At 36.1% G+C, this 22,519-nt stretch overlaps 5 protein-coding genes across 9 annotated transcripts; 3 read left to right on the forward strand and 2 right to left on the reverse strand.

Moving 5' to 3' along the window:
- Positions 1 to 1,620: 1,620 nt before the first annotated feature.
- Positions 1,621 to 3,643, forward strand: LOC103339557 (dihydroneopterin aldolase 2-like). 2 transcript variants are annotated; one of them, XM_008242866.3, is made up of 5 exons: positions 1,621 to 1,775; positions 2,091 to 2,260; positions 2,345 to 2,461; positions 2,690 to 2,894; positions 3,243 to 3,643. In XM_008242866.3, the coding sequence occupies exons 3-5, from the start codon at positions 2,428 to 2,430 to the stop codon at positions 3,445 to 3,447; spliced, it is 444 nt and encodes a 147-aa protein (XP_008241088.1). In that variant the 5' UTR covers positions 1,621 to 1,775; positions 2,091 to 2,260; positions 2,345 to 2,427; the 3' UTR covers positions 3,448 to 3,643. The 2 variants fall into 2 exon arrangements, with proteins under 2 accessions (XP_008241088.1, XP_088899079.1); XM_089042953.1 differs by lacking the exon at positions 2,345 to 2,461 and having other exon boundaries at positions 1,622 to 1,775.
- A 999-nt stretch (positions 3,644 to 4,642) lies between these two features.
- LOC107881757 (uncharacterized) lies at positions 4,643 to 7,316 on the reverse strand. 2 transcript variants are annotated; one of them, XM_016796410.2, is made up of 7 exons: positions 7,161 to 7,316; positions 6,889 to 7,027; positions 6,728 to 6,810; positions 6,480 to 6,638; positions 5,659 to 5,769; positions 5,279 to 5,345; positions 4,643 to 5,194 (listed from the first exon to the last, which is right to left on the reverse strand). In XM_016796410.2, exons 2-7 carry the CDS (start codon positions 7,001 to 7,003, stop codon positions 4,914 to 4,916), a joined length of 816 nt encoding a protein of 271 aa, XP_016651896.1. In that variant the 5' UTR covers positions 7,004 to 7,027; positions 7,161 to 7,316; the 3' UTR covers positions 4,643 to 4,913. The 2 variants fall into 2 exon arrangements, with proteins under 2 accessions (XP_016651896.1, XP_016651897.1); XM_016796411.2 differs by having other exon boundaries at positions 7,114 to 7,292.
- A 1,394-nt stretch (positions 7,317 to 8,710) lies between these two features.
- Positions 8,711 to 9,550, forward strand: LOC103339648 (agamous-like MADS-box protein AGL62). The gene has a single exon (XM_008242980.2). It carries the CDS (start codon positions 8,749 to 8,751, stop codon positions 9,394 to 9,396), a length of 648 nt encoding a protein of 215 aa, XP_008241202.2. The 5' UTR covers positions 8,711 to 8,748; the 3' UTR covers positions 9,397 to 9,550.
- Positions 9,551 to 10,166: 616 nt separating this feature from the next.
- LOC103339558 (L10-interacting MYB domain-containing protein-like) lies at positions 10,167 to 12,890 on the reverse strand. Of its 3 annotated transcripts, none has more exons than XM_008242868.3 (5): positions 12,813 to 12,890; positions 11,758 to 12,097; positions 11,542 to 11,674; positions 11,076 to 11,413; positions 10,167 to 10,997 (listed from the first exon to the last, which is right to left on the reverse strand). In XM_008242868.3, the coding sequence occupies exons 2-5, from the start codon at positions 12,088 to 12,090 to the stop codon at positions 10,443 to 10,445; spliced, it is 1,359 nt and encodes a 452-aa protein (XP_008241090.2). In that variant the 5' UTR covers positions 12,091 to 12,097; positions 12,813 to 12,890; the 3' UTR covers positions 10,167 to 10,442. The 3 variants fall into 3 exon arrangements, with proteins under 3 accessions (XP_008241090.2, XP_008241091.2, XP_088899310.1); XM_008242869.3 differs by having other exon boundaries at positions 11,076 to 11,407; positions 12,813 to 12,880; XM_089043184.1 differs by lacking the exon at positions 12,813 to 12,890 and adding an exon at positions 12,194 to 12,755.
- A 4,325-nt stretch (positions 12,891 to 17,215) lies between these two features.
- LOC103339560 (polyketide cyclase/dehydrase/lipid transport superfamily protein) lies at positions 17,216 to 21,051 on the forward strand. Its single transcript, XM_008242871.3, has 10 exons — positions 17,216 to 17,422; positions 17,563 to 17,693; positions 18,213 to 18,321; positions 18,427 to 18,466; positions 18,717 to 18,806; positions 18,924 to 19,023; positions 19,144 to 19,280; positions 19,367 to 19,469; positions 19,689 to 20,380; positions 20,527 to 21,051. Exons 1-10 carry the CDS (start codon positions 17,284 to 17,286, stop codon positions 20,810 to 20,812), a joined length of 1,827 nt encoding a protein of 608 aa, XP_008241093.2. The 5' UTR covers positions 17,216 to 17,283; the 3' UTR covers positions 20,813 to 21,051.
- The last annotated feature ends 1,468 nt before the right edge of the window (positions 21,052 to 22,519 follow it).

Consider the following 22,519-nt stretch of genomic DNA (forward strand, 5'->3'; position numbering starts at 1 on the left):
GGAGTAGCGATTCGAACTTCCACTTCTCCTAACATTAAAAGAGAAGGGTAAATTACTCAAACGGTCCTCAAATTTGTACGCGATTTACATTTTGGTTCCTAAATTAAATTATTAGTCCAAATGGTACATAAACACTATTTTAATCGTTCATTTGATCCAACCGTTACGTTCTATCAATGTTGCTGTTAAATGAGGGCAAATTGGTCATTTTGTACGTTAAAAATAAATAAAAACTCTCTCTCTCTCTCTCTCTCTCTCTCTCTCTCTCCATTCCCCCATGGCCACCACCCTCAAGCTCCAACCCCCAAACTCATCCCACAACCATTCTCCACCCAAACCCATCCAACAACCACCCTCTATCTCAGGCCCTATGAACCCAAAACCCAGGCTCCTCCCCACCCTCCACCCAAGCTAGCAACTATAGAAAAAGAAAAGAAAAAAAATCTTCCACAAACCCCCTCCCAACTAACCCAGAACCCCAACTCAACAACGACCCAGACCCTCTCCCCCTCCCTCTTAATTTCCCTTTATTGTTGAGAGACAACGACCCACCACCCTCCTCCCCACCTCATCACCCGCCAACCCCACCTCCCAAAATCACAGCCATTGTCAATTTCTCACCCTCTAAGTACAAGTACAGATTCTTCAACCAAGATGCCAAAATCGTTGCGAGGCTTTTGGGGATTTATGCCATCAATACCAAGGCCAACACTCCCACCATTTTCGCCATTGCCCACTTCCTTAGGAGCTTTCCTCTTCCTCTGCGTCTCTTCAGCAACTTATGTTATTATTATTTTGGACATTAATTGTTGGGCTGGATGGTTGAAGGTCATTGACAAACCATCTTTTCTTTTTACAAACACAGTAATTGGAGAGGTCTGTAGGGAATTGGGGAGAAGAAATTGAAGGGAGGGGGTTTGGGTCTCATGATTTTTTTTCTCTTTTTCTTCAATTATTTTCTAATTTTGTATTTATTTTAACCCTATTTTATTTGTTAATTATGAAAAGTCGTATTTGCCCCTAAAATTTGGTTACATTTAACAGAAAATGTAACGGTTGGATCAAATGGGTGATTAAAATAGTTTATATACCATTTGAACTAATAATTTAATTTAGGGACCAAAATGTAAATCTTGTACAAATTTGAGGATCATTTGAGTAATTTACCCTAAAAGAGAAATATCATTAGGCCTATCTAATTTTTATATGGGGCTAAAATTGCATAACGCGAGAAAGAGGCACTCATATTATTAATATTATTTTTTACAGAATCTTTTCTATTGAAGGGCGACAACATACTAAACTCACACATACTATACGGATATTAGTATTCAAACCTAGAACCCTTGGGAGTATTTGCTCCAAATCACTATACTACTTGGTCCTTTGCTGATAAGGATTTAAAGTTAAACTAAACTATAAGGCCCTATTGGTCCTTTGCTGATAAGGATTTAAAGTTAAACTAAACTATAAGGCCCTATTCGGTGGATTGAATTGGATTGGACAGATTCAATTAAAATCGACATGGATCCTTTGCTGAGAGGGATTTATAATTAAACTAAACTATAAGGCTCTATTCGGTGAGTCGAATGGGATTGGACAGATTCAATTAAAATCGACGTGGATCCTAACCATAATTTGGTGGGCTTAAAAAATTATCAGGGCGTGGATATGGGTAATGGACAGCTCAGAATATGAGCGGCTCGAGAACCCATCGCCAGACATGGGTTTATAACGAAGTCGTCGTCTCTTTTTCAGCACGATGGTCGTCTCTGGTTTGCCTTCTTCTGACTTCTCCTCTCTCTCTCTTTCTCTCTCTCCGTACCAAAAAAACAGCTTCAGATTTCTCTCTGAATCTTTGTTTTTTATATTATTGTTAAATATTTTGATATTTTGATGAGTGTTGTCTTGCTCTTTTGGTTTTGTTGGAAAAAAGAAAAGAAAAGGAAAACTAACTTATCAATTGATTTGATAGTGGCATTTCGGTCCAAGTTTGAATATTCTTCCAAAAATTCAATAAAAAGAAAATTGATTTGCCAATTTTGCCATTTGTTGCTTACGTAATAACGGTGTAGCCAATGCCAATGTAGGTGTAGCGCGCGCTATCCAGTAACCATCTGTTGAATAGTGTTAGATTCTTTGTGGAGGAGAGAGAAAGAAAGAAATATTCTTTGTGGGTTCAATTCTCACATACACAGGCGCTCTCGCGGCTGTTCTGCGCCGAATATTCATATAGAACTAATGGCTGCGCACACTTCTGGTAAACTGGAATTCTACTCATAACCACATACTGCTTACTTTTCTTGTATTTTTCATGTCGAAAAGGTGTATATTTGAGATGTAGGTAATGGGTTCTGAAGCCTTTGTGCTTAGGAGCATATTGGCATCACTGGGTTCCTCCTGGATTTACAGATTTTGAAGAGGAAGATGGAGAGAAAACAGAGAAAGATGTCTCTTTGTGGTGGGTCCTAGGAATTTTGGGTATCCCAAATCCGTTAAAACAAAATTCCCATTCCCACATGAATAATTCTTGTCTAGCTTAGAAATCCATGTAGGATATTAGGAGTTGGGGATAGTTTACAAGCAAAGATGTAGTTTTTAATAACTGGTTTTGTCTGTGAGCATGAACTTTTGCCCCTTGTGTCTTTGTTTTGATGGTTGGTGTTTTGTGATAATTGATTTTCATCAGGAACAATACAGGAAGATGCTGCAATAAGAGGGGGAGATAAGCTCATATTAAGGGGCTTGAAGTTCCATGGTTTTCATGGAGTGAAGCCAGAAGAAAGGACGCTGGGTCAGAAATTTGTGATAGATGTTGATGCTTGGATGGATCTCCGGGAGGCTGGTAAATCTGATCGTTTGTCAGATACCATTAGTTACACCGAAATTTATCGGTTAGTAACAATATAACCACACCACCTTCATTTTCCATTACCTCGAAACTTGGCATATATCATGTTTTAGTCTAGTCTAGTGCTGCAGTCCCATCATTTGCATATTGTTGTCAAATATTTGCCTCAATTTGGAATGGCATTGAAAAATTATATTCTATTTGGGTCCTTTTTTAGTTCGGTCTGTTTTGATTCAGTGGTTGTGGTCTTATAGAAAATGGAGATGCAAAAAGCTAGGAATTTGTATGTCCAGAAGAAAAGATTAAACACAATATGCTTATCGTTTTATATCTAAGGTTTTCTCAGACTGATACTAGGTCACTTTTGATGTTTTGCATTTGTAAACCACAGCATTGTAAAGGAAGTTGTAGAAGGGCCACCTCATAATCTTCTGGAGTCTGTGGCTCAACTCATCGCATCTACCACTCTGAAAAATTATCCCCAGATATCTGCTGTCTCTGTGAAAGTTGGGAAGCCGCATGTCGCTGTTCATGGTCCTCTTGACTACTTGGGTGTCGAGATATTTAGATACAGAAGTGTTGATGCGCCAAACTAAGATTTTATTCGTTACTCAAAAAGAGGCAAATCTATGCCCCTTGTGACAGCCTGACACATTTGACTTGGGTGTTATTTTGTTTTCTTCTCTTTTGAACTTGTTTGCGGGGATCCTTGTTCCGTATCTTGATCCAGCGACAGTTATTGTTTATGTAGTTCTTTCTTGTGCTTATCCTGATTTTTCACTTGGGATTTCATCTTGGTTTCATTCTTTATAGTACTTGGTACACCTCTGAACTTCATTTTATTGAATTTCTTCGTCAAGATTGCAGCAACGAGTCAAAACCCGAACTTATACAGCAAATAAGAATTAAGTCAGATGCAAAGTCAGCTGGTCTCGACTCATGGGTGAAAATAGTTTAAATCAGTTGGCATGATTTGTTAGTAGTTGTAATGAGTTGCAAATGTGGTGGAAGAAATGAGTGTATCTTGTCAACAATAGCTACTACGTACACAATTACATCCATTCAGAAAATAAAATACAAAATTGTTGAGGCTATCTTTGGAAGATGACAAATTACATTCTATTATGCATTGCTATGCCGAGAGCACTCTCTCTCTCTCTCTCTCTCTCTAGAGTTTTCCAAGATTGCATCTGTCTTCAGTTGTCTGAGTCTTGTTGGTTTCATTAAAACGAACAACCATTGTGGGCAGCTTCTTTGATCAAAGATGATACCAAGATTTAATTCATTTCCTTTTGTTTTCCTGCCATCATATGATCATATATATGCTTAGAGTCGGAGAAGTTCTTCCCAATAGCTTTTGCAGTTCGAATCAGTATGTTCTCAATGCTTACCGTCTGGAATCAAAATTTGAGTTGTGTTATCGTTGCTTCCACTAGTGTCTCACCTTTCCAAAACATTTGAAGATTCTTATACAAATATACAGCTAACCTAATATACTAAAATGGACACGTGGAGTATACAGCCTGCCGAGAAATGTTAAAGTCCCACAGTAGTCAGTATGGTTTAAACTTCATAGGAAATACCAATATCCAAAAGAATTTAGGGCTGCCACTTTCAGTCGTTTGCTGTTTGCGAGAATTCTGGAACCAACAGCAGTGCAAACACACACTATATTTCTTTTACTGCACCATCTAACGGATAATTTGGTTTTTCATTTGTTTACCTGTGAACTCCACTTAGGCGTAAACATGAGCAAGAGCTCATTCTCTGCCTCAATCAGAGGCCAAGGAAGAAGGGGGAATGGGTAATAATTTATTCTCTCAAATGAAGCCAAGTAAGAAGGGACTACGATGATACTCAACATATCAAGCGTTCAAAACTACAATGGCTTAAAAAAAACATATTTAAAACTGCATGCAGCCACTACCAGAAACTGCGACAAGGTTGCTCTTCCTACTCTGGCACTTCATCATTCACACTTGGAACATTATCAAGATTCAAGGACACAGGAGGAGTCTCAAAACTTTCTTTTAGAATATGAAAGCATGGGAAGGAAGCTTGCTCATGCAGCGGCACCATTTCGTTCACGCTCACGGGCTTTGCCTTTGCGGTTCCAAATTGGAGTTGTCTCAATAAGCTTATGAGGAACAAGCCTTCTTTCACGCTTTGTGAGCTTCACGAAATTCTTAACTTTCAGTTTGGCTATCTCTGCCTCCTCGTCAGGGGTGATCTCCCTTACTACCACTGTCAGTCGGCATTCTGCTCTCACTTTAACTCCACATTTGCCTTTAGCATGGTAGGACAGTCTCTTTTTGAAGTATCCCTTTCCAACAAATGCCTCAGCTACAAATAAGGAGAGAATGCAGAATGAGGGTTGAAATTGGAAACAAAGAGAAAGAAGAAATTAATTTCGATTTCATTATTTACCAACAAGGAGACGGTCTGGATCCAACCCGTGATTATGAGTAGCATTTGCTCTGGCTGAGTGAATGACCTGCAAATAGTAGTTTCTTACATAATGTTGAAATTTTGTTGTAAGTTCTATTTCGTGTTAGTAAGACATGAGCATAATGAAGCCATCGCATGTGAAATACCCAACCTCTATACTGATTTCAAATGATGACAACTAACTGAATAACTATTTTTAAAGTAAAATTAAAATTAAAAATTCTCAATGATACCACAAGAAGATGCATCTCCTCCATTCCTGTCTTCTCAGAAGTCAAAATAATTCAAAAAAAAAATCACTTAAATGTTCAATCCATTCATTCCTGTCCTCTAAAATAGATGCATGATGGCTGTATCACCTGGTACACAGTTTTGGAAGCTCGCTTTACTGTCACTTGCAACTGCAACAATGCATCTTCAACACGCATACCACGTACCAGTGCAGCAACCAAGTTAACCTTCTTAGGACTCTGAGAGTGAAAGTGAGTGAGCTAAAATCACTAAAAGTAATTACGTATAAGGGGGAAACTTGAAAATAATATCAACTATACAACTTTTAGAACAGCCATTTAGGTGACCAGGGATCCTTTACGTTAATGTCTAAACTGAATTAAAAAAAAAAAACTGAATTTAGGTAACACGAACTATCCAAGAAACAACTCCAATGCTAGGACTATTAACATCCAAACTGAATTTAAAAAAAAAAAAAGGAATAGACATCATTTTTAACAAAAGGCATGCCTCCCTGTGCCATAGAGAAGGTCTGCAAGATTACTGTTTTCACTGTTGTCCTTTCTTAAATACATCACACACACCCACATAATCAGAAAAAATGAATAATATTTGTTTTCAGAGGAACTTGTTCAGTCAGCCATCCAATCATTTCTAAATACATTACACACATAATCAGAAACAGGTATGATATTTTCCTTTCTAAGAAGTTGTTTTCACCACCTCCCCCCCTCCTCCCTCTTCATTGGTCATCAATTATAAGGTAAAATTGGTAGTCATGCACAAATGTTTACCCAAAAATAAAATTTGATTATTCGGCAGCAAAGGAACATACCACATGATAGAACAAAGTGTTTGATGCCCAGATGCATCAAAAACCAAATTCCATAGAACTTTAGAATCCATTGCAAAGCTTCATAACGATGCAACCAGAGTGCAATATCAATACCTGTTTGATGCCCTTTAAGATAGCTTGAACTTTATCAGGTTTAGTCAGTGATTTTTGCTTGTGCTCTTCATCTTTTCCAGTCTTTGATGTCAGAAGAGGAGTCAATGGAGATGGAGAAGGTGTTTCCTCAGCTAGTAAAGTCCTTGAACTCGAAATTCCCTGGGACAAAAAAAGCCAAGACAAGTTGAGGACAATACAGAAATGAACAATTATCGAAAGAACATAAAAATTACAGATATCACAACTACCAAGTGCTGAAAATATTGATGAAGGGGCCTTGAAATGGTTGGAGCAGATGGTTTGCAAAGTGTTTGAAAATAAGGCAAGACACCTGCAACATTAAGATTCTTATTAATCAACACTTTCTTATAAAACCAACTAAGCAATAGGACATTTTGAAGCTACTAACCCTCTAACCGAGAAGAAGAAGAAGAAGAGAAGTTAGCAGAAGGGTTGTAACTACATTCCACCCTTTTCCCAATTTGACGGATTGCTGACTGAAGATGCCTCTGCCAACCCACCATGGCTGCAACAGAGAAATTACCCACCTACCAGAACACGAAAAATACACACGTTCAGTATCATATTTGGGCATTTGGCTGAGAATCTGAGACTGGGAAATCTGAAAGTTCACTTCTTTTTGTTGATGGCTGCTCAAAACCCAAATCGACCCACTCCTACCTGAGCCTTCTTTCAAACCAGAACGGTACCGCAAGCCTCAAGCTTGAAGTCTCTCAAAGCCCTCTTACCGCCGCAAACCTAATACTCCCATTTCTCTGTATTTTACGGGACTTCAAATTTGAAGGCTGAAGCTTTGTGGAAAAATATTTTAGAAAATATTTATTTCATTTAGAATTTATATGATTTAAAGTTACCCAAATAAATAAATAACAAGAAGCTCATTCTATATTTTTTTCATATTATAATATAAGTAAAAGGATATATAGTCTTTTCTTTGTAGAAAAAAGGATTACATAAATTAGTTAATTAGCTCATCCCTGATAGTAATATATATTTTTTTAAATATCAAAAGTGCAATAGCCCTATTTTTTGTACAACCATGATCTACCAACACAATGATGGATTGGAATTTGGATGTATAGTTTGGCTAATTGATAGAATGGCAGATGGCCCCTTTCCATTATGACTCCACAAATTAATTAAGTGCACTCTTAGAAATGTAATATACGCATAACATTTTAAGCAGTAACATCATACCCGTAGCCCTTTTTGTGAAATTTTTGTGCCCCCATGGGAAAACATTTGATGAATCTTTCTTTTTATAACTAACTTACCCTTATTCTAATATTCTAATATCACTTTTTATTAATAATTTTTAATTAAAAAATAAGAGTACTATTGAAAAATTGAACAATTTTTCATTCATAATATTACACAAACCAAATTTAAGAATAAAAGAAGATGGCCTTTTTTGGTCGTCATTTCCCAGCATTCCCAAACACTGTAAAGAACATATTTCATTCTCATCTTTTAATATTAGACATGTGAGTTTCATTCCCAACAAATTTATTCCGCAAATCAAATATAAGATTTTGTTCTTTTATAATTAATAGCAAAACTACAAATATGTTATAACTTAACATGTAACACGTCGGACAAAATTAGGCCCGCATTAGGTAAATCAAGCGGTCTAAGCACAACATGAAGTACAACTAAGCTGGCCTTAAATGTGTCGTCTGGCCCATTGTAGACCTCTATTTATAACCTAACATTAATAATGAGCAACATTTTGAAAAAAAGAAAGAAAAAAAAACTTAGACTAATTACAAATTTACGTACACTAAATTATAAGAATGATAAAAAAAAAAAAACTGAAACAGGAATGAATTTGAACAAGTCATTACCATAATGCTCTCTTCTCTTGTATACATAATCTTCATTCCGAGCAAGTAAATATATATTATTATTTTTTAAATTATAAAAGAAACTAAAGGTTACCAAAAATAATATTGATTGAAAAATTACATCCCCATTCGAAATGTGGGGGAATGATGATGAGTAACAAACAAGGAAAAGGTTTGGATATATATCAAGACTAAATTAAATTAAAAACGAAGAAGGAAACCGAAACTGATTTTGAGAGTTTTTTCTTGCCCAATCAAGTGTATATCCCCTCAAAGGCGCTCTATATTTCTTCCTATATATATATATCTCCTCCTCTATAGAAACACCAACCCTACCTAGTATACATCGCCTCGCCTGCTCAATCAATCTTTTGTCCCTCCAATTTTTTTTTTGGGCTAGAGATATGTCAGACGATTCTAGTAGCACTGTTACAAAACAAAGAAGCACCATGGGCCGCAAGAGGATTGATATCAAGAAAATACAGAACACAAGCTCCCTCCAGGTCACGTTTTCCAAGCGACGAACCGGCCTTTTCAGGAAGGCCAGCCAACTTGGTGCACTCTGCGGCGCTGAGGTGGCCATCCTCGTCTTTTCTCCCCACGGCAGGCCGTTTGTCTTCGGCCACCCCTCCGTGGACTCCGCCATCTCCCGCCTTGCAGGCACAAGCACCAGCGCTGAGTGCATGCATGCAAGTGGTGATGACGAGGAGACGCATAGTAGTATAGTCCAGTCCAATCTGGCCCACTCTGGTACAACTTACGAAACAAGTCCAGATAAAGAAGGCCTTTGCCTGCGATTGCGAGTTGGTGGCGGCGGAAGCATGGGACTAGTGAAGGAGGAGACTCAGGAGGTGGCGGAGGCGTGGAGGGGAGGCCGTGGATTTTGGTGGGACCAGCCGACTGAGAAGATGAAATTGCATGAACTCAAGCAGTTCAAGACATCCCTAGAAGATCTGAGGGCTAAGGTGGGCATGCAGTTGGATGAGATGGCGAGGCGTAAATTGGCTGCGAGGGATTTTCTGGGTGTATATCGTAATGGCAGCTGTGGTTAATGATCTTTGGTTTTCATGGAGGCGCGGTAGATTAGGTTAAAATGTGTTTAAATTTTATCAATTTCGTTTTGAGTTTACATATTTTGATTTTGATTTGTTGTCATTTGATGTCGTTATTAAATTCTTGATTCTTTTGTTTTTGGTAAGAGTTAGATATTATTTGATGCTTTCGCCACAAGCATGGAAATTTTACTACACATATATATGGAATGTTTATTGTTCTTGCAAACTAACATTAAGAAAGAAAATCGCATGACCTAAATTGGAAATTTTATAACTCCTACTACACCAAAACTTGTATTCAACAAAGGGCAGTAAACATTGTGAATGTCCTTTGACAATACACTTGCGAGTGTCGTGTACCTTGAAGTCTTGCACTTTTAATGTCTCTTTGATGTTGTCGTACACATCAATGCACGATGTTTAAACTTATTTCACAACATTCGAAAACTTATTTGACAACGCTCCAAGGACATGGTAGAAACTACCCCTCTTGTTCTTTTAACATCCTATGAGCATTGCAAATTAGGTTTTCACAACACTGTTAATGTTGTCATGTTGCTATCCACAACGGGATTATGTGCGCTGTCAAATCCTAACTTTTTTTTATAAAAAATATATAAAAATTAAAATATGTGAATCCTATTCATTCAAATCATATGATATAAACATAAATGAAATAATAAAATTTAGCAATTCTTGGATTAATGCTAAAAATATTCAACAGAACTATCTACCAAAAAGATCTTTTGCACTCACAGACAAGGAAGTTCAAATTTGAATGCCATTTTATCACTATGCATAAAATAAATTCAATACAAGAGCAAGGCTCTAGCCCTAGAAGAGAGAGAAATTAAAATATGTTGTCGCAATAATGGAAAAGAAATTAAAATATTACTGTCATTAGATTTAACCCTACATCAACTGATTCAATGACCCTTACTGCAACCCAAAGCAAGTATAATGACTGTAAAATTCTTGACCACTTGATTGGAGAATTGAGAAAGCTATACACTTGTACAGCTAATGGGGAGGAAAAAGATGGATTACTGTGGACGAAGCTTTCTCATCAACCACTTCTTTCGGAGAGCCGCATCCAGTGCTAAAAACATTCTGGCTCTCCCTTCATCCTCTAAAAAGTCACAGGCATCTAGTAATAGATCATCGTCAATGTCTGGTATAGACTTCAAGACACCAATAACCTTCTCTATGGATACAGATTCCTCTTTCTTTAGTTTCTTCTTCAATGAAGACACTACGACTGCCATATCTTTTAGAGCTTTAACGGCCACAACTCTATCCGTTCTTCGTGCTTTTTTAGACTGTTGTAAGGTTTCTGGTATTTGAAGATAATGCCTTTTCTTTTGATCTGATAAATTCTTGACACTACTTGAACCTAATGGTTTTCCGTGAGCATAATGTTTGTCAACAATAGGCATAGCTTCTCCATCAGTTTTCTTAGCAAGGGTTCCCTTGTCAAGAGCTAGATTGCAACTTGAAGTAGCTTTTTTCAAAATTCTAGCTTCATTTCCACATATGATGCACATATCAGAATAATATGGCATAGCTTTATTTCTATACACACGAAAACTGGGATGTGCCTGCATTCATAACAAAGTAAGGTGCAAGCAATAGACAGCGTTTTCCCTTTAATAATTAATCAAGAACAGTTCATATACCTTGATATATTTATTCCAGACCCGATCATCAGCTACCATCTTTTGTTCTGTTTCATCCCACTTAAACCCCCTTTGATCAAGCAGAATCTTAATGCTACTGTAATGCCTCCTAAATATACTGTAACGGTTTTTCAAGACAGCCCTACCATGCTGAAACCTGAATTTCTCATTAAAAGATGTGATCATAGACACCCATGATTTCTTCTTGAAAGAGCGACCGACCTTATTTCCTTTACACACCTCATCCAACATAAGTTCAACAAAAAATTGGTCCATAGTCTGTGACCACTCAATTTTAGGATCATCATCAATGGGATCTTGACAATCAATTCCTATTGCTACAAAATTTGAGAAACATTAATAATGTTGCAACACTGTTTGCAGATAATGATCAAATAGAAAATTAGCTTAACTAAAGATCACCAAATTGACAGTGATGAATAGCAATTTCTCACACTATACGTACCTTCGTTTTCAAAGTCTACATCATAACATGAAAGACTGTATCTTCCATCAGCAACTGCATGCCCACATATTATGCACAACTCATTATAATATGAAACGACTTTTGTTCTGTATAGTTGCATTTCAGGGTGGGCCTGCATGGAACATATGCAATCTAACTGCAAAATAACTTACTTTTTGGACAATGGAATTTAAAGATTTAGGTAAAATGGTGTACCTTGATATAGTCATTCCATACACTATCATCAGCTGTTATCATCTGTTGTGATTCATCCCATCTAAAATTACCCTGATCAACAAGGCTCTTCATCTCACTGTACTGCTTCCTCAATCTTTTGTATCGATTTTTCAGAATATCTGTATCATACTTAAATCCAAATTTGGTATTAAAGAGTACAATCATATCTGCCCATGCTTGTTTCCTAAATCCATGACCAGTTTTGTTCCCTTTGCTCACTTGTTCTAGCAAAAGGTCAATGAAGAAGCTGTCTTGAGGTGGAGTCCAGTTAGCCCTCAAATGGTCACCGGTGCTAGAAAAACCAGAATTCATCCTTCACCTGCAATTTTAAGAATCTTGTCAATGAAAAGAACAGCTGATGCTAATGAAAATGCAATAAACTTAAAAGAGGTACTTAAGTCACAATAGCTCATACTGCCTAGATGAACACCAGATTTGTAGTTGTAAATAACTGCATGCTGCATTATATTGCTTTTAATGTCAAAATTAGACATTCATCCACAACCACTTAGACCAACAATGCCACCACCATCAATCTCACTGCTAACACAACCACCGTGCCGCTTTGTGCTACAACTAAAGTCTCATCCATTGCCACCATTTGCTTATGCTATTGCCTCCCTTCCCCACCAAGACTGCCCACATAAACTTGTCCACCATTAGTCATGACCCTGCTACTCTCAGTCTTATAACTCTTTTTATTTTATTTTTAATATTGATAAGATTCAGCCTTATAACTCCTAAAGAAATAATGATTTTTTTTTTTTTTAAAGAAGAAGTTCTTAGGGCTGCAAAATTATTTTGGCCACATAATTTTAATTGGATTTCAAAACTTCGACTAACCAACAACGCGTAATTGCTTCAAAACAATTGGATAGAAACCCTAATCCTCTGCTTGGTTGCCGAGAAACCGTTTCCGGACGATTTCTCAAGATTCAGAAAAATTAAAATTCACATACAAGCAGAAATCATATGGAAAAAGGATAAAAATCAGAACTTTGATAAAACAAGCAGCGGTGAAGAACAGAAAGTACCTGTTGGATTGGATTGGCCTTGAGCCAACGAACTGTGGGTGGCTAAAAAAAGGGAATAAGATTATCCAGATGAGATGACAACTTTAATTTATTTATACTAATGAAAAACTTTAGTTTGTAACATTGGTGCATTGTTTAGTTTGTAACTTTAATTAACTTTGAATTGAATGTTGTAACTTTAATTCATTTTGCTTTGCATTTTCCTTGGTTTATAACTTTAAAGGATTTGGAATTGGAATGCTTGAGAAGTTTAACTTTAATTGAAATGCTTGGCTTAATTTTAGAAATGGGCTTAAGCATCCACAATCATACTCTCTAATTTTTTGTTAAATTTTAGCTAAAAACATATAAAAGTTATTTTAGAAGTTCTTTATAAAATTTAAACTTCAATTATTCTATCTAGTTTAAGGAGTTATAAATGCTATAACTCTTTTTTGATTGGTCCATCTCTATTAAAAAATAAAATAAAAAATAGTTAGTATTAAATAAAAATTTGAAATACTTATAAAATAAAACAGTATTAAATTATAGGGGGCCATTAGGAATCATTTCTCTCTTCTCATATTTAAAAGCTCTTAGAGATCTCTCTATTTTAGGAGGTAAATATGGAGCATGGTTAAAATTGTATTTTTATAATTTCTCTCTAAAATTTGTCTAAGAATGTAATTTAGAAAGTCCATTGTGGATATTCTAAACTATCAGAAAAACTTGCAACGGTTTGGATTTTGAGTTTCTCAACCGAACCGATCAACCTAATCATAAAAAGTTTAGGTTGAATTAGATTGGCCTAAAAAACAATCACAAACCACTATATATCAGGTTGGGACCAAAATCAACCCGACTCGACTCATCTCATGCCCACCCTTAGCACTAGCTTAAGGGAGGGCCCCAAAATATATATTTTTTATTGTGAGGTCATATTCAACGCCAGCAGTGATGGTGAGGTCTAGTTTTTAATTCAAGTCCTTTCTTATATAGAGATATATATAATAAATTATATTATATCTTTCATTTTATAATATTCTACACTCATATAGATTTTTTTTTTCTCTTTTGTGGTGTGTGTATATATATATATATATATATATAATCTATTTTTGGCATCGCTTCAGGCCCTGAAAATGTTAGCGCCGGTCATGATTCTAGTACCCCAACCCACATTCATTAGCATCATTGGTCATTTCGTCATATGTGTAACTTTTTGTGTTAAATTTAGGGGCCAAATAGTTATGCCATGTCCAACCTCCTCCACTTTGTAAATCCACCACCAGTCTGTAAACCCAAATTCCTACCGCCACTAACAAAGAACGATCTCATGACCCAATCGTCATCAATTTCAATCAACAAAGGTCTCAACCAATCCAACTCTAACAAGGAACAACCTCATCCAACTTCGACATGAAACCACCTGTCCCGCTACTTAGCCAAGCTAAAAACCCACATTAAATGTCACATCAACTTCAATCAATTATAACCCAAAGTCCCAACATCAGCAGGGCAACCCATACCACACAAGCAAACTCCTTGTATTTTCCCAACCTCAACGGTTCTTTGTGTTAAACTTCATAGTTTTGTTAGAAAAGATGAGCCTTTGAGTATTCTATGAAAATATTTTCCATCTAAATACCATAAAGACACTGATGGTGATGTGTGTGCTGAGAAAGGATGGTCGGCTCGGGTGCTGTGGCTATGTGGGAAGGGTTGGGGTCGGGGCGGGGGCTACTAGTGTTTCGCCTATTAGAAAGAACATGAAATATAAAGTTTTGCCCCAAACATTTTCTTCTAAATGACCTCAAACTTTAGTTTTGTTATATCATCTCACTCAAATTTAATTTTTGCACCCACAGCTTTTAGTTATTTAAAATCACATACTCACTACAATATTGAATAATTATATATATATTTTTTTTTCAAAGTTAGAAAAATGAGGGAGAAAACTCAACACATACGATGGACACGGACACATACGATAACACGGATACCATAAAAACTTGAACGCAAGACGAATCGGAGCACACCCAAAACTTGATCTCAACCAACACACACCATATTCGTATTCTATCCCCCTTTTTTGTAACAGAGGTCCATTTATTTTACCCACCCACCGACTTGCATGTGGCAAAACAAGTGTGATGAGTGCAGGCCCATACTTTTGATGTTTGCATTCAATACTTTATTAGGTAAGAATAATAGCATGATCTAGATAAAATGCTCTGTTCTTTTTCGGAAAATTTATCTTGAAAGGGTGGAGGGTTGGTGGATATTGAACTAGTCAACTTTGCTCACCCCATTTAAATCCTCAATAGGCGCGTGGGGGGGAAGCGAATCTAAGGGTCATGCCATTTCCACCGCCCACAAAAGTAGAAATGCATTCCGACGTCACGCAATTCCTTGAGTGCGACACTGCTTTGCGAATAACATGTGTCTGATTCACTCACCCGTCTTGCTCAAAAACGGCATCATTCTGAAGTATAATGCACTCATCAAACTTGATCGGGGAATTTTATTTCCGGTTTGTATGGCGTTATCACAAATACCTATTACTATCAATTGAATAGCTTGTTTGGTAACCATATTTTTAAAAACTCAAACTCAAGAACGACAAAAAAACATCTCAATTATTTTTATTTATAAAAAAAATCTGTTTTTTCAATTTTTTTTTCTAACAACCCACAAGTTCTCAAAATTTTAAAATTTGAAAACAGTTTTCAAGTTGTATACCAAACAAGTTTTTGAATCTTAAAAATAGATTTAAGAACTCCTTGTTTTAAAGAAAATTCAAAGTTTTTGAGTTCCCTATTTGAATAGGATACCAAACGTCCCCTAAAGTTTTAATAGTCTTCATATGATCATTCTAAAAAACAAAACTAGTATTTATATAATCTGTATTAGAGAAGTGGTAAGTAATATAATACTATAATGATGATACTTACAGCATTTACTTTTTATTTAAATGTGACATACCCTAAAATTCATAGAGCAATGCTAGTGACACTCGGACATGCACATGATCAATTGATGCTATCACAATTTAAAATACATTTATTTTTACTTTATTTATCTCTAACATATAAGATCATAGTGAAATTAGCTTGTAATTGACCAGGCTATCGTCCACCCTAATTTCTTAATTTTTTTCTTTTTTCCTATAAGAATTTAATCCACATACCAAATAGTTCTCAATCCAAACTTCATCTTTTGTGTCCCAGCCCAACCAAAAGGAAAAACCTAGTTCCGGCACGTTGAATAGATATCGAAGCATTATTTTGCAAGTAAACTCTATCTCCGTAAATATAACATTATTGTTATAAGAATTGCGAGTATATAAATGTAATTATTGAACTATAAAATTGTCTATATCTCTCATTACGTGACAAAAAAATCTATTATAATTGTACGCAACTGTAATAGGGAAGAATTACTCCGACTCAGATTTATCTTTTACTTATTTGCTATAATTTGCTAGGTTTTTTTTTTCGTACCTATTAATTTCCCCCAACCTCCCGTATTAAGGATGTGGTTGGTAGGCACCTTCAAGTGTTGCCTCACCCGCCCGAGAGTCTTCTTCATCCTTGTCTTAAAGCCAATACAAGTTCAACTGCAAACCAACCGTATGAATTCTCTACTGCCATTTTTATTCCATTTTCATTTTTCTTGAAACAAAGACGTTTTGTTTGGTTATTTATGATTATATTGATAGTTTAGTTATCTGCTATGCGTCAGCAGTCCGTTACACCCAAGAAAAAATAGGCCTCCTATGTTCAACATCCGTCTGGGCGGTATCAACGTCAGCTGGCCTTGTCTCTCGTTACAGAGCTGAGAATCATTCCTTTTTATTGAGATCTGCATTTGAACAGTGAAGATTTCAGGTTTTATAATCCGGGTTCTGTTCAGACTTCAGAGCTGTGAAGCAACTGGAACTGGGTTCTGTTCATAGTTTTCCGCAGACTTAGCTTCCTGTGAGTTAAAGTTTTATGATTTTGATGTGATTTCAATCATAGGTACTTTCATTTTTGTTATTTATGCTGTTGTTTTGGATTGGTTTTTGATTTCATGCTAACTTTATATTTGCAAGGGACATGAATTAGTTTCTGTTTCATTTTTAAATTCAACTGGTCAAAGCTGAGAAATTTTATGCTTTCAGTTATTGGACTGAGTTTCCTTCAGCTTCTATTGGCTCTCAGTTAGTATGCTTGTAAATTTCGATATTTTTCAGTATTGTTTCTGAGGCTAGCTTATTGTGTATGCTCAATGATATGCTTAAATATCCATTTCTGGTTGCTGGTGATTGAGAATTCTTTTGCTACTGGTGATCATAGAGAGCTTCCTTGATTGCAGTTTCTAATTTTTTTTTTTGGATTTAATTATAATAAATCAGGGTATGAAACTGAAGTCTGTCAGGAATACCAGGCTTAAATTTCCCTCATAGCTTTGTTAAGGGGGCTCTTCCCAGTTCGTTTGAGATGCAAAGATGGAGAAAACACAAAAGATCATTCAGTACAGAGAGAGGCTGGACAAGACACTGGCATCTCCTAATCTAACAAATAAGGAGGCCTTAAAACTCCTTGTCAAGAATCAGCTGATTCATTCTTCCGAAAATGAAATTGGAGGTTGCTAATTATTTTCTTTTTGTGTTCTTTAATCAGTCACCGGTTGTATGTCTGTATCTTAAAATAGTGTAAGAAAATATTGACAAAAGCTAATTGTATTCGGCGAATGCATAATAATTTTAGCTTTATGGGTCCTGCAGGATGTAATGAGAATGTGATAGAAGAAAAGACTGCTGAAGTATCCAATTTACTTGACATGTTGAGGAGTGCTTGCATTGTTGATGACAAGGGATTGACTACTTGTGAGACCACATCACATCCTGAATGGAAAGTATGCTATCTAATCTGCATTATCTTCTTCAAATCCTGTTTTGCTCTAGAACTGTTTTCTTGGTTATAATATTTTTCACTTTTCCTGTATTGTATATGTGTGTAAGTGCACGTGCGTCTCTCCCTGACAGCCACACCTATAAATTTACTTCTATTGAATCAATTCTGTAATAAGTGAGGCTGATGAGTTTCATTGTTATCATTCATAAAGGATAGGAGGTTCTGACTTCTTATGTCTGTGGTTGGGCCTTTACAGATGCTGTTTGAGTCTCTTTTTTAATATGTACAACTTCTATAACTTCAATTTGTCATTAACATTTTAAAGTTGTAAATTGTTACATTCGCGTATTTGAAACTTATTTCTAAAATTAAATTTTTAATACAGTTCATTTAATTACAGCATATTTCATATTCTAGTCTTGACCAGTCGTCATTAAATGTTATTGAATTTGTACTAATGAGGCATTGTGACCCTTATATTGTGAAACTTACATAGTTGCAAATATACTTCTTTCTACAGTTAAAACATGACAATGAACAGTTCCGTGTTATGTATCGCGAGGGAATCCAAGGCACTCCCTTTCATACATTACTTGTTGAAGGCTACGTAGACGGATCTGTTGATGACTGTAAGTTAAACTAAAACACTTGAAAGTTCGTATGCCTCATGCTACAATGGTGAACTTTAAATAAGTCAAGTCTTTTTGAGACAAACAAGTTTCATTTTATTGCAGGTTTATGCACCTCATGGGAGTCAGACCTTTACAAGAAATGGTAAGTCATTTCAATCATTGCATGTGCACTTCATTTATGCATCTCACTTGTAATTAGATCTGATCAGCTTGATGGAAATTTATGTTGAAATAGTTGTTTCGTGTTTCCTCCTACGTGTCTGTCATCAATAAAATGTTGTGTGTGTGAGAGAGAGACAGAGACAGAGACAGAGATTACGAAAACTCTTATTCTGTTTAAAAGGAATTTAACTCTTATTTATGCAATAATTTGTTTTGTATCCTTCTCCCAGGTGGCCTCAGTCTACCATTCCAACTTTCAAAATTCTCTCTGCCAAATGTTTGCAGAAGGTCCGGATTGGTGAACAGATTTCTTTAGTGAGGTTTGTCTAAAATAAGGCATAAAACCAAATCATATGTTAAAGATTTTTTTTTTTCTTCCACTTATGAGAATGTTTCCATTCAAAATGCTGACTTTTATTTATATTTTTGGAAGAAAGGATGAAGGTTCCATGGCCACTTTCACCTAGGGAGGCTGTTGTACACTATTTTACGTTTGAGTACTTCCAAGATGATCTGATTGTTGTTCTCTTAAAATCGGTAGTTAACTGAAATAGCCTGTTGACTTCAATTGTTATTTTGCTTTCCATATGTCCAATCTTCCTAAACTTCCAAGATAGAAACCTGATAAAATTGACTTTATTGCAAATCCTGTCTCAGGTCTCTGATTCGGAAGGCATTGATGGTGTTCATGGTCTCACAAATGAGGAAACTGCTGGAGCAAAGGATTTGGTAAGGATAGATGTGGTGGGTGGCTTTGCTATACAGAAGGTTACCAAAGAAAGAAGTTACTTTCGGTAAGCTGTGGCGGCGTGAATGTGAAATTTGTTCACTTTGTTCAGTTGTTTGTAATTAAAGCCCTCAACATTGTCAATTTTTGTAGGACAATAGCAACTATGGATATAAAATTGGACTTTGTCCCACCATCCCTTATAAATTTTTTCTCAAGGCAGCTCATTGGCAATGGTTTCCGACTCTATCAAAAGGTTATATGGTTTCTGGCTCAGAAATTTCCTTTATCTTTCCATTACCAAGATCCAAAGAGAGCCTTCAAAAAGGAAAGGGGTGGATAAATTTTTTGAATTTACGTGTTGGCCATTTTGCCGAAACTGCATGGAAACATCCCTTCATTCTCATGAGATGAGACTCTTTTTATCATTTTCTTCTCACATTTTCCAATGCTTAACACCATTACAAACTTACAGGCAGTGTCTTCTAAGCTTAACAGTGATGGAGATTACAGTAAGGCCTTGGAAGGCCCGCTGTACACTCAGATACGTGAAGCTCTTTTTCCACTTAATGAACCAAACAGACCTCTGGAAGGAGAAAGGCTAAACAGTGACACGTCCAATCTCTCTGAAGAACATCTAATGAAAAATCAGATGAGTGACTTGAAGTTGGTGGATATGGATCAGAAAGTTGAAAATGATCACCCTGCAAGTGAAGCTGCCCCAGATGATGCACAAGTTCACCCTGCAAGTGAATTGATGTCAGATGATGCATTAGTTACTGGCAGAAGCACTTTTGGTGAGATTGAGGAGGTAGAGAGTGAAGACGGCAGGCTGCTTGAGAATCAAACATCCAACAGAGTTGCAGAAAAGGGTCTAGTAAATGGAAAGAGAAATGTTGTTATCAGTTCTGAGGTAGAACAAGCTTTAGGAACATTAGAAAAGATAATTTATAAGGTTCGAAAAAATGGATTGAATGCTCAAATTCGGTCCTCTTCTGGCTTCACCAATGAAATCCCCCGAAAGGAAACTTATGGAGGTAACCCAAAAGCCTTAGAAGGTGGAGTGTGTATAGGTGGTGAACGTTTTGTTGAAGCATCTAAAGAAGAAGTCATTGAGAGGACTTTGCCTAAGTCTCTGACAAATAGCTCTGGCATTCACAACTTAAGGTAATTAATTATGCATATTATTGATCATAATCATTTCCTGCGCATTTTCCTAGAAATTTGGGTTCTGAATCGTATACCTTCCTTTAACTCCATGATTTTATCTAGGAGCCAAAAGGTTAACCTTTTTTATTATTCTTATGTCCCAGCTATGCAGGATCAAATTCTATGTCAAAGGAAGTTAACCATAACAGAATAGTACCTACTTCCCTAGAGCAGGAGCTTTCAATTTCTTGCGATAATAACCAGTCTGCCTTGTGTTCCTCTAAAGATGGGACTGCAGAGGTACCTGTATTAGACTTGGATCATATTATGTACGGCACCACCAACCACATGAGCTCCATGAAAAATGGCAAGGATGAAAATATCCCTAATAGAACGAAGAAATTGACGAAGAAAAGAAAGCATCGGTACTGTTGCTTCAGCATGAATTAAAGACAGGCAGATTTTTCAGAGGTTGGGATTTGAAAATGCAAGTCTGAGTTTTGTTAAGTCACTCTTCGTTGTAAGCCTAATAGATGACTGGAGTGGATTTGTAACATTTTACTTATAGAATGGTTAAATGTATAATACATTGTTTAGAAGGTCCAAGAGGCAGTGAAGGATGTACCAATATTTTAGAATAATCACCTACATAATAAGTAGTAATGCAAAATTTATTTTTTAATATAGAACATGGGACTTGTTCTTTCATCAGTTCTGTGATGAAAAATATTGTTCTTATTATAGTTGAGAGTTGTGATTTGAGAATACTTTTTAGTCCCCATCATGAAAGTAATGCTAGTCCACTTGGATGAGCAATGCTTGGGAAATAAAACAGTGAAAATGGCAGAGAACAACTTGCATCCAAGTTGCTCTCCTGGTTGTGAATCTTCTCTTTTGTCCAGTTGTCTGGCAACACAAGATGCTGACGTTGTCAGAGTATGAACCACATAAACATTTGACTGACAACAGACATTATCCTACAAAGAACAATAGAGAACTTGTACCAATGATTACTTGGGTTTTTGATTTTTGATTTCTTATACAAGAGATACCGGAGAAAGGGAAATCGAACCTAAGAACTCAGGTGCATAGATAAATTCAGATATTATACACATAATTTTTGCATATTATTGAATAAAAATAATATATATTTAAAAAATTAAAACAAATCATATTAAAATATTATATAGTGGCCTGAACTTATCAGTTATAATTTGCCAAAATATTGCCGAATAAAACACGTACGTCTTTTATTCACATTTTTCATGTTCTGTATTTTACTAATTGAAAGGATGTGAGAGGCTAAGATTTTAACTTGTTATAACAAAAATGCAAGATGATGATTTTGCAAACTCTTTGCCAACTAGAACAACAATTTCAAACAAAGATTTATGGGTATAGTAGTAAGCGAGGTGGTAGTATTCTTCATGTAAAGTGTTGTTTGAAATGTCAAGCAATTAACAAAAACACTCTAACTCAGCATGCATTTCTCTACAACAAATAATGTGTGCAGTGTAGTAATAGAATTTTGTAGCACTAGAGAGAACGAGGTAGACCAAAGACAAACGTTCCCACACCTAAAAAAAAAAAAAAACAGAACTCTCAAATTGATTTATTGTGAAATTTCTCTCTTCAAAAAGATTGAAACTCTCATATCTTCTAAGAAAAATCTGTATACCACATTTATATACCATCTTTGGACAGCCACATCAATTAAAATTATTTAATATATATATATTTTAGATTTGTTTTTCGATACACTTCTAATTGATGTGGCATTTATCATGCCACATCTAAAAATTAAGTGTAGTATAAACTAATGCAACTAAGAGGGTCATTTTATTTTATTTATTCTTTTAATAAATTGTATAGCCGTGCGGCTATACTCCCATGAAATAAAATATACTCGAACAGTATCGTCGGGCTGCTAGACTACCTTTTTAGTATAGCCGAACGGCTATAATCTTTTTTTTGACACGAAGAGGGCGCTAGGCGCCAGACCAGGCGGGTGGTCTTTCTTCGGTATTATAGCCGAGCGGCTATACTGGAGGTTTTTTTAATAAAAAGGAATATCGCCGTCCGGCTTTACTAGTTTTGACACGTGGCGAAATGGCGCAGGCGATCTTTTTTTCTTTAATAAATAGTATCGCCGGCCGG

Source organism: Prunus mume, linkage group LG8 (genome assembly GCF_029339155.1).
Source record: "Prunus mume cultivar Tortuosa linkage group LG8, ASM2933915v1, whole genome shotgun sequence".
NCBI classification, from domain to species: domain Eukaryota; kingdom Viridiplantae; phylum Streptophyta; class Magnoliopsida; order Rosales; family Rosaceae; genus Prunus; species Prunus mume.

What these genes read in the sequence shown, in the direction of transcription:
- LOC103339557 (XM_008242866.3), top strand. Translation starts at nt 2,428, where the DNA reads ATGGAGAGAAAACAGAGAAAGATGTCTCTTTGTG. An exon ending in GAGAAAGATGTCTCTTTGTG is followed by an intron (nt 2,462 to 2,689) that starts GTGGGTCCTAGG and finishes GATTTTCATCAG; the next exon opens with GAACAATACAGGAAGATGCT. An exon ending in AGTTACACCGAAATTTATCG is followed by an intron (nt 2,895 to 3,242) that starts GTTAGTAACAAT and finishes TGTAAACCACAG; the next exon opens with CATTGTAAAGGAAGTTGTAG.
- LOC107881757 (XM_016796410.2), bottom strand. Translation starts at nt 7,003, where the DNA reads ATGGTGGGTTGGCAGAGGCATCTTCAGTCAGCAATCCGTCAAATTGGG. An exon ending in ATCAATATTTTCAGCACTTG is followed by an intron (nt 6,639 to 6,727) that starts GTAGTTGTGATA and finishes TTTTTGTCCCAG; the next exon opens with GGAATTTCGAGTTCAAGGAC. An exon ending in TCTTAAAGGGCATCAAACAG is followed by an intron (nt 5,770 to 6,479) that starts GTATTGATATTG and finishes TTTCACTCTCAG; the next exon opens with AGTCCTAAGAAGGTTAACTT.
- LOC103339648 (XM_008242980.2), top strand. Translation starts at nt 8,749, where the DNA reads ATGTCAGACGATTCTAGTAGCACTGTTACAAAACAAAGAAGCACCATG.
- LOC103339558 (XM_008242868.3), bottom strand. Translation starts at nt 12,090, where the DNA reads ATGAATTCTGGTTTTTCTAGCACCGGTGACCATTTGAGGGCTAACTGG. An exon ending in TATGGAATGACTATATCAAG is followed by an intron (nt 11,675 to 11,757) that starts GTACACCATTTT and finishes TGTTCCATGCAG; the next exon opens with GCCCACCCTGAAATGCAACT. An exon ending in TCTGGAATAAATATATCAAG is followed by an intron (nt 10,998 to 11,075) that starts GTATATGAACTG and finishes TTATGAATGCAG; the next exon opens with GCACATCCCAGTTTTCGTGT.
- LOC103339560 (XM_008242871.3), top strand. Translation starts at nt 17,284, where the DNA reads ATGGAGAAAACACAAAAGATCATTCAGTACAGAGAGAGGCTGGACAAG. An exon ending in TTGTTGTTCTCTTAAAATCG is followed by an intron (nt 19,024 to 19,143) that starts GTAGTTAACTGA and finishes ATCCTGTCTCAG; the next exon opens with GTCTCTGATTCGGAAGGCAT. An exon ending in AAAGAAAGAAGTTACTTTCG is followed by an intron (nt 19,281 to 19,366) that starts GTAAGCTGTGGC and finishes CAATTTTTGTAG; the next exon opens with GACAATAGCAACTATGGATA.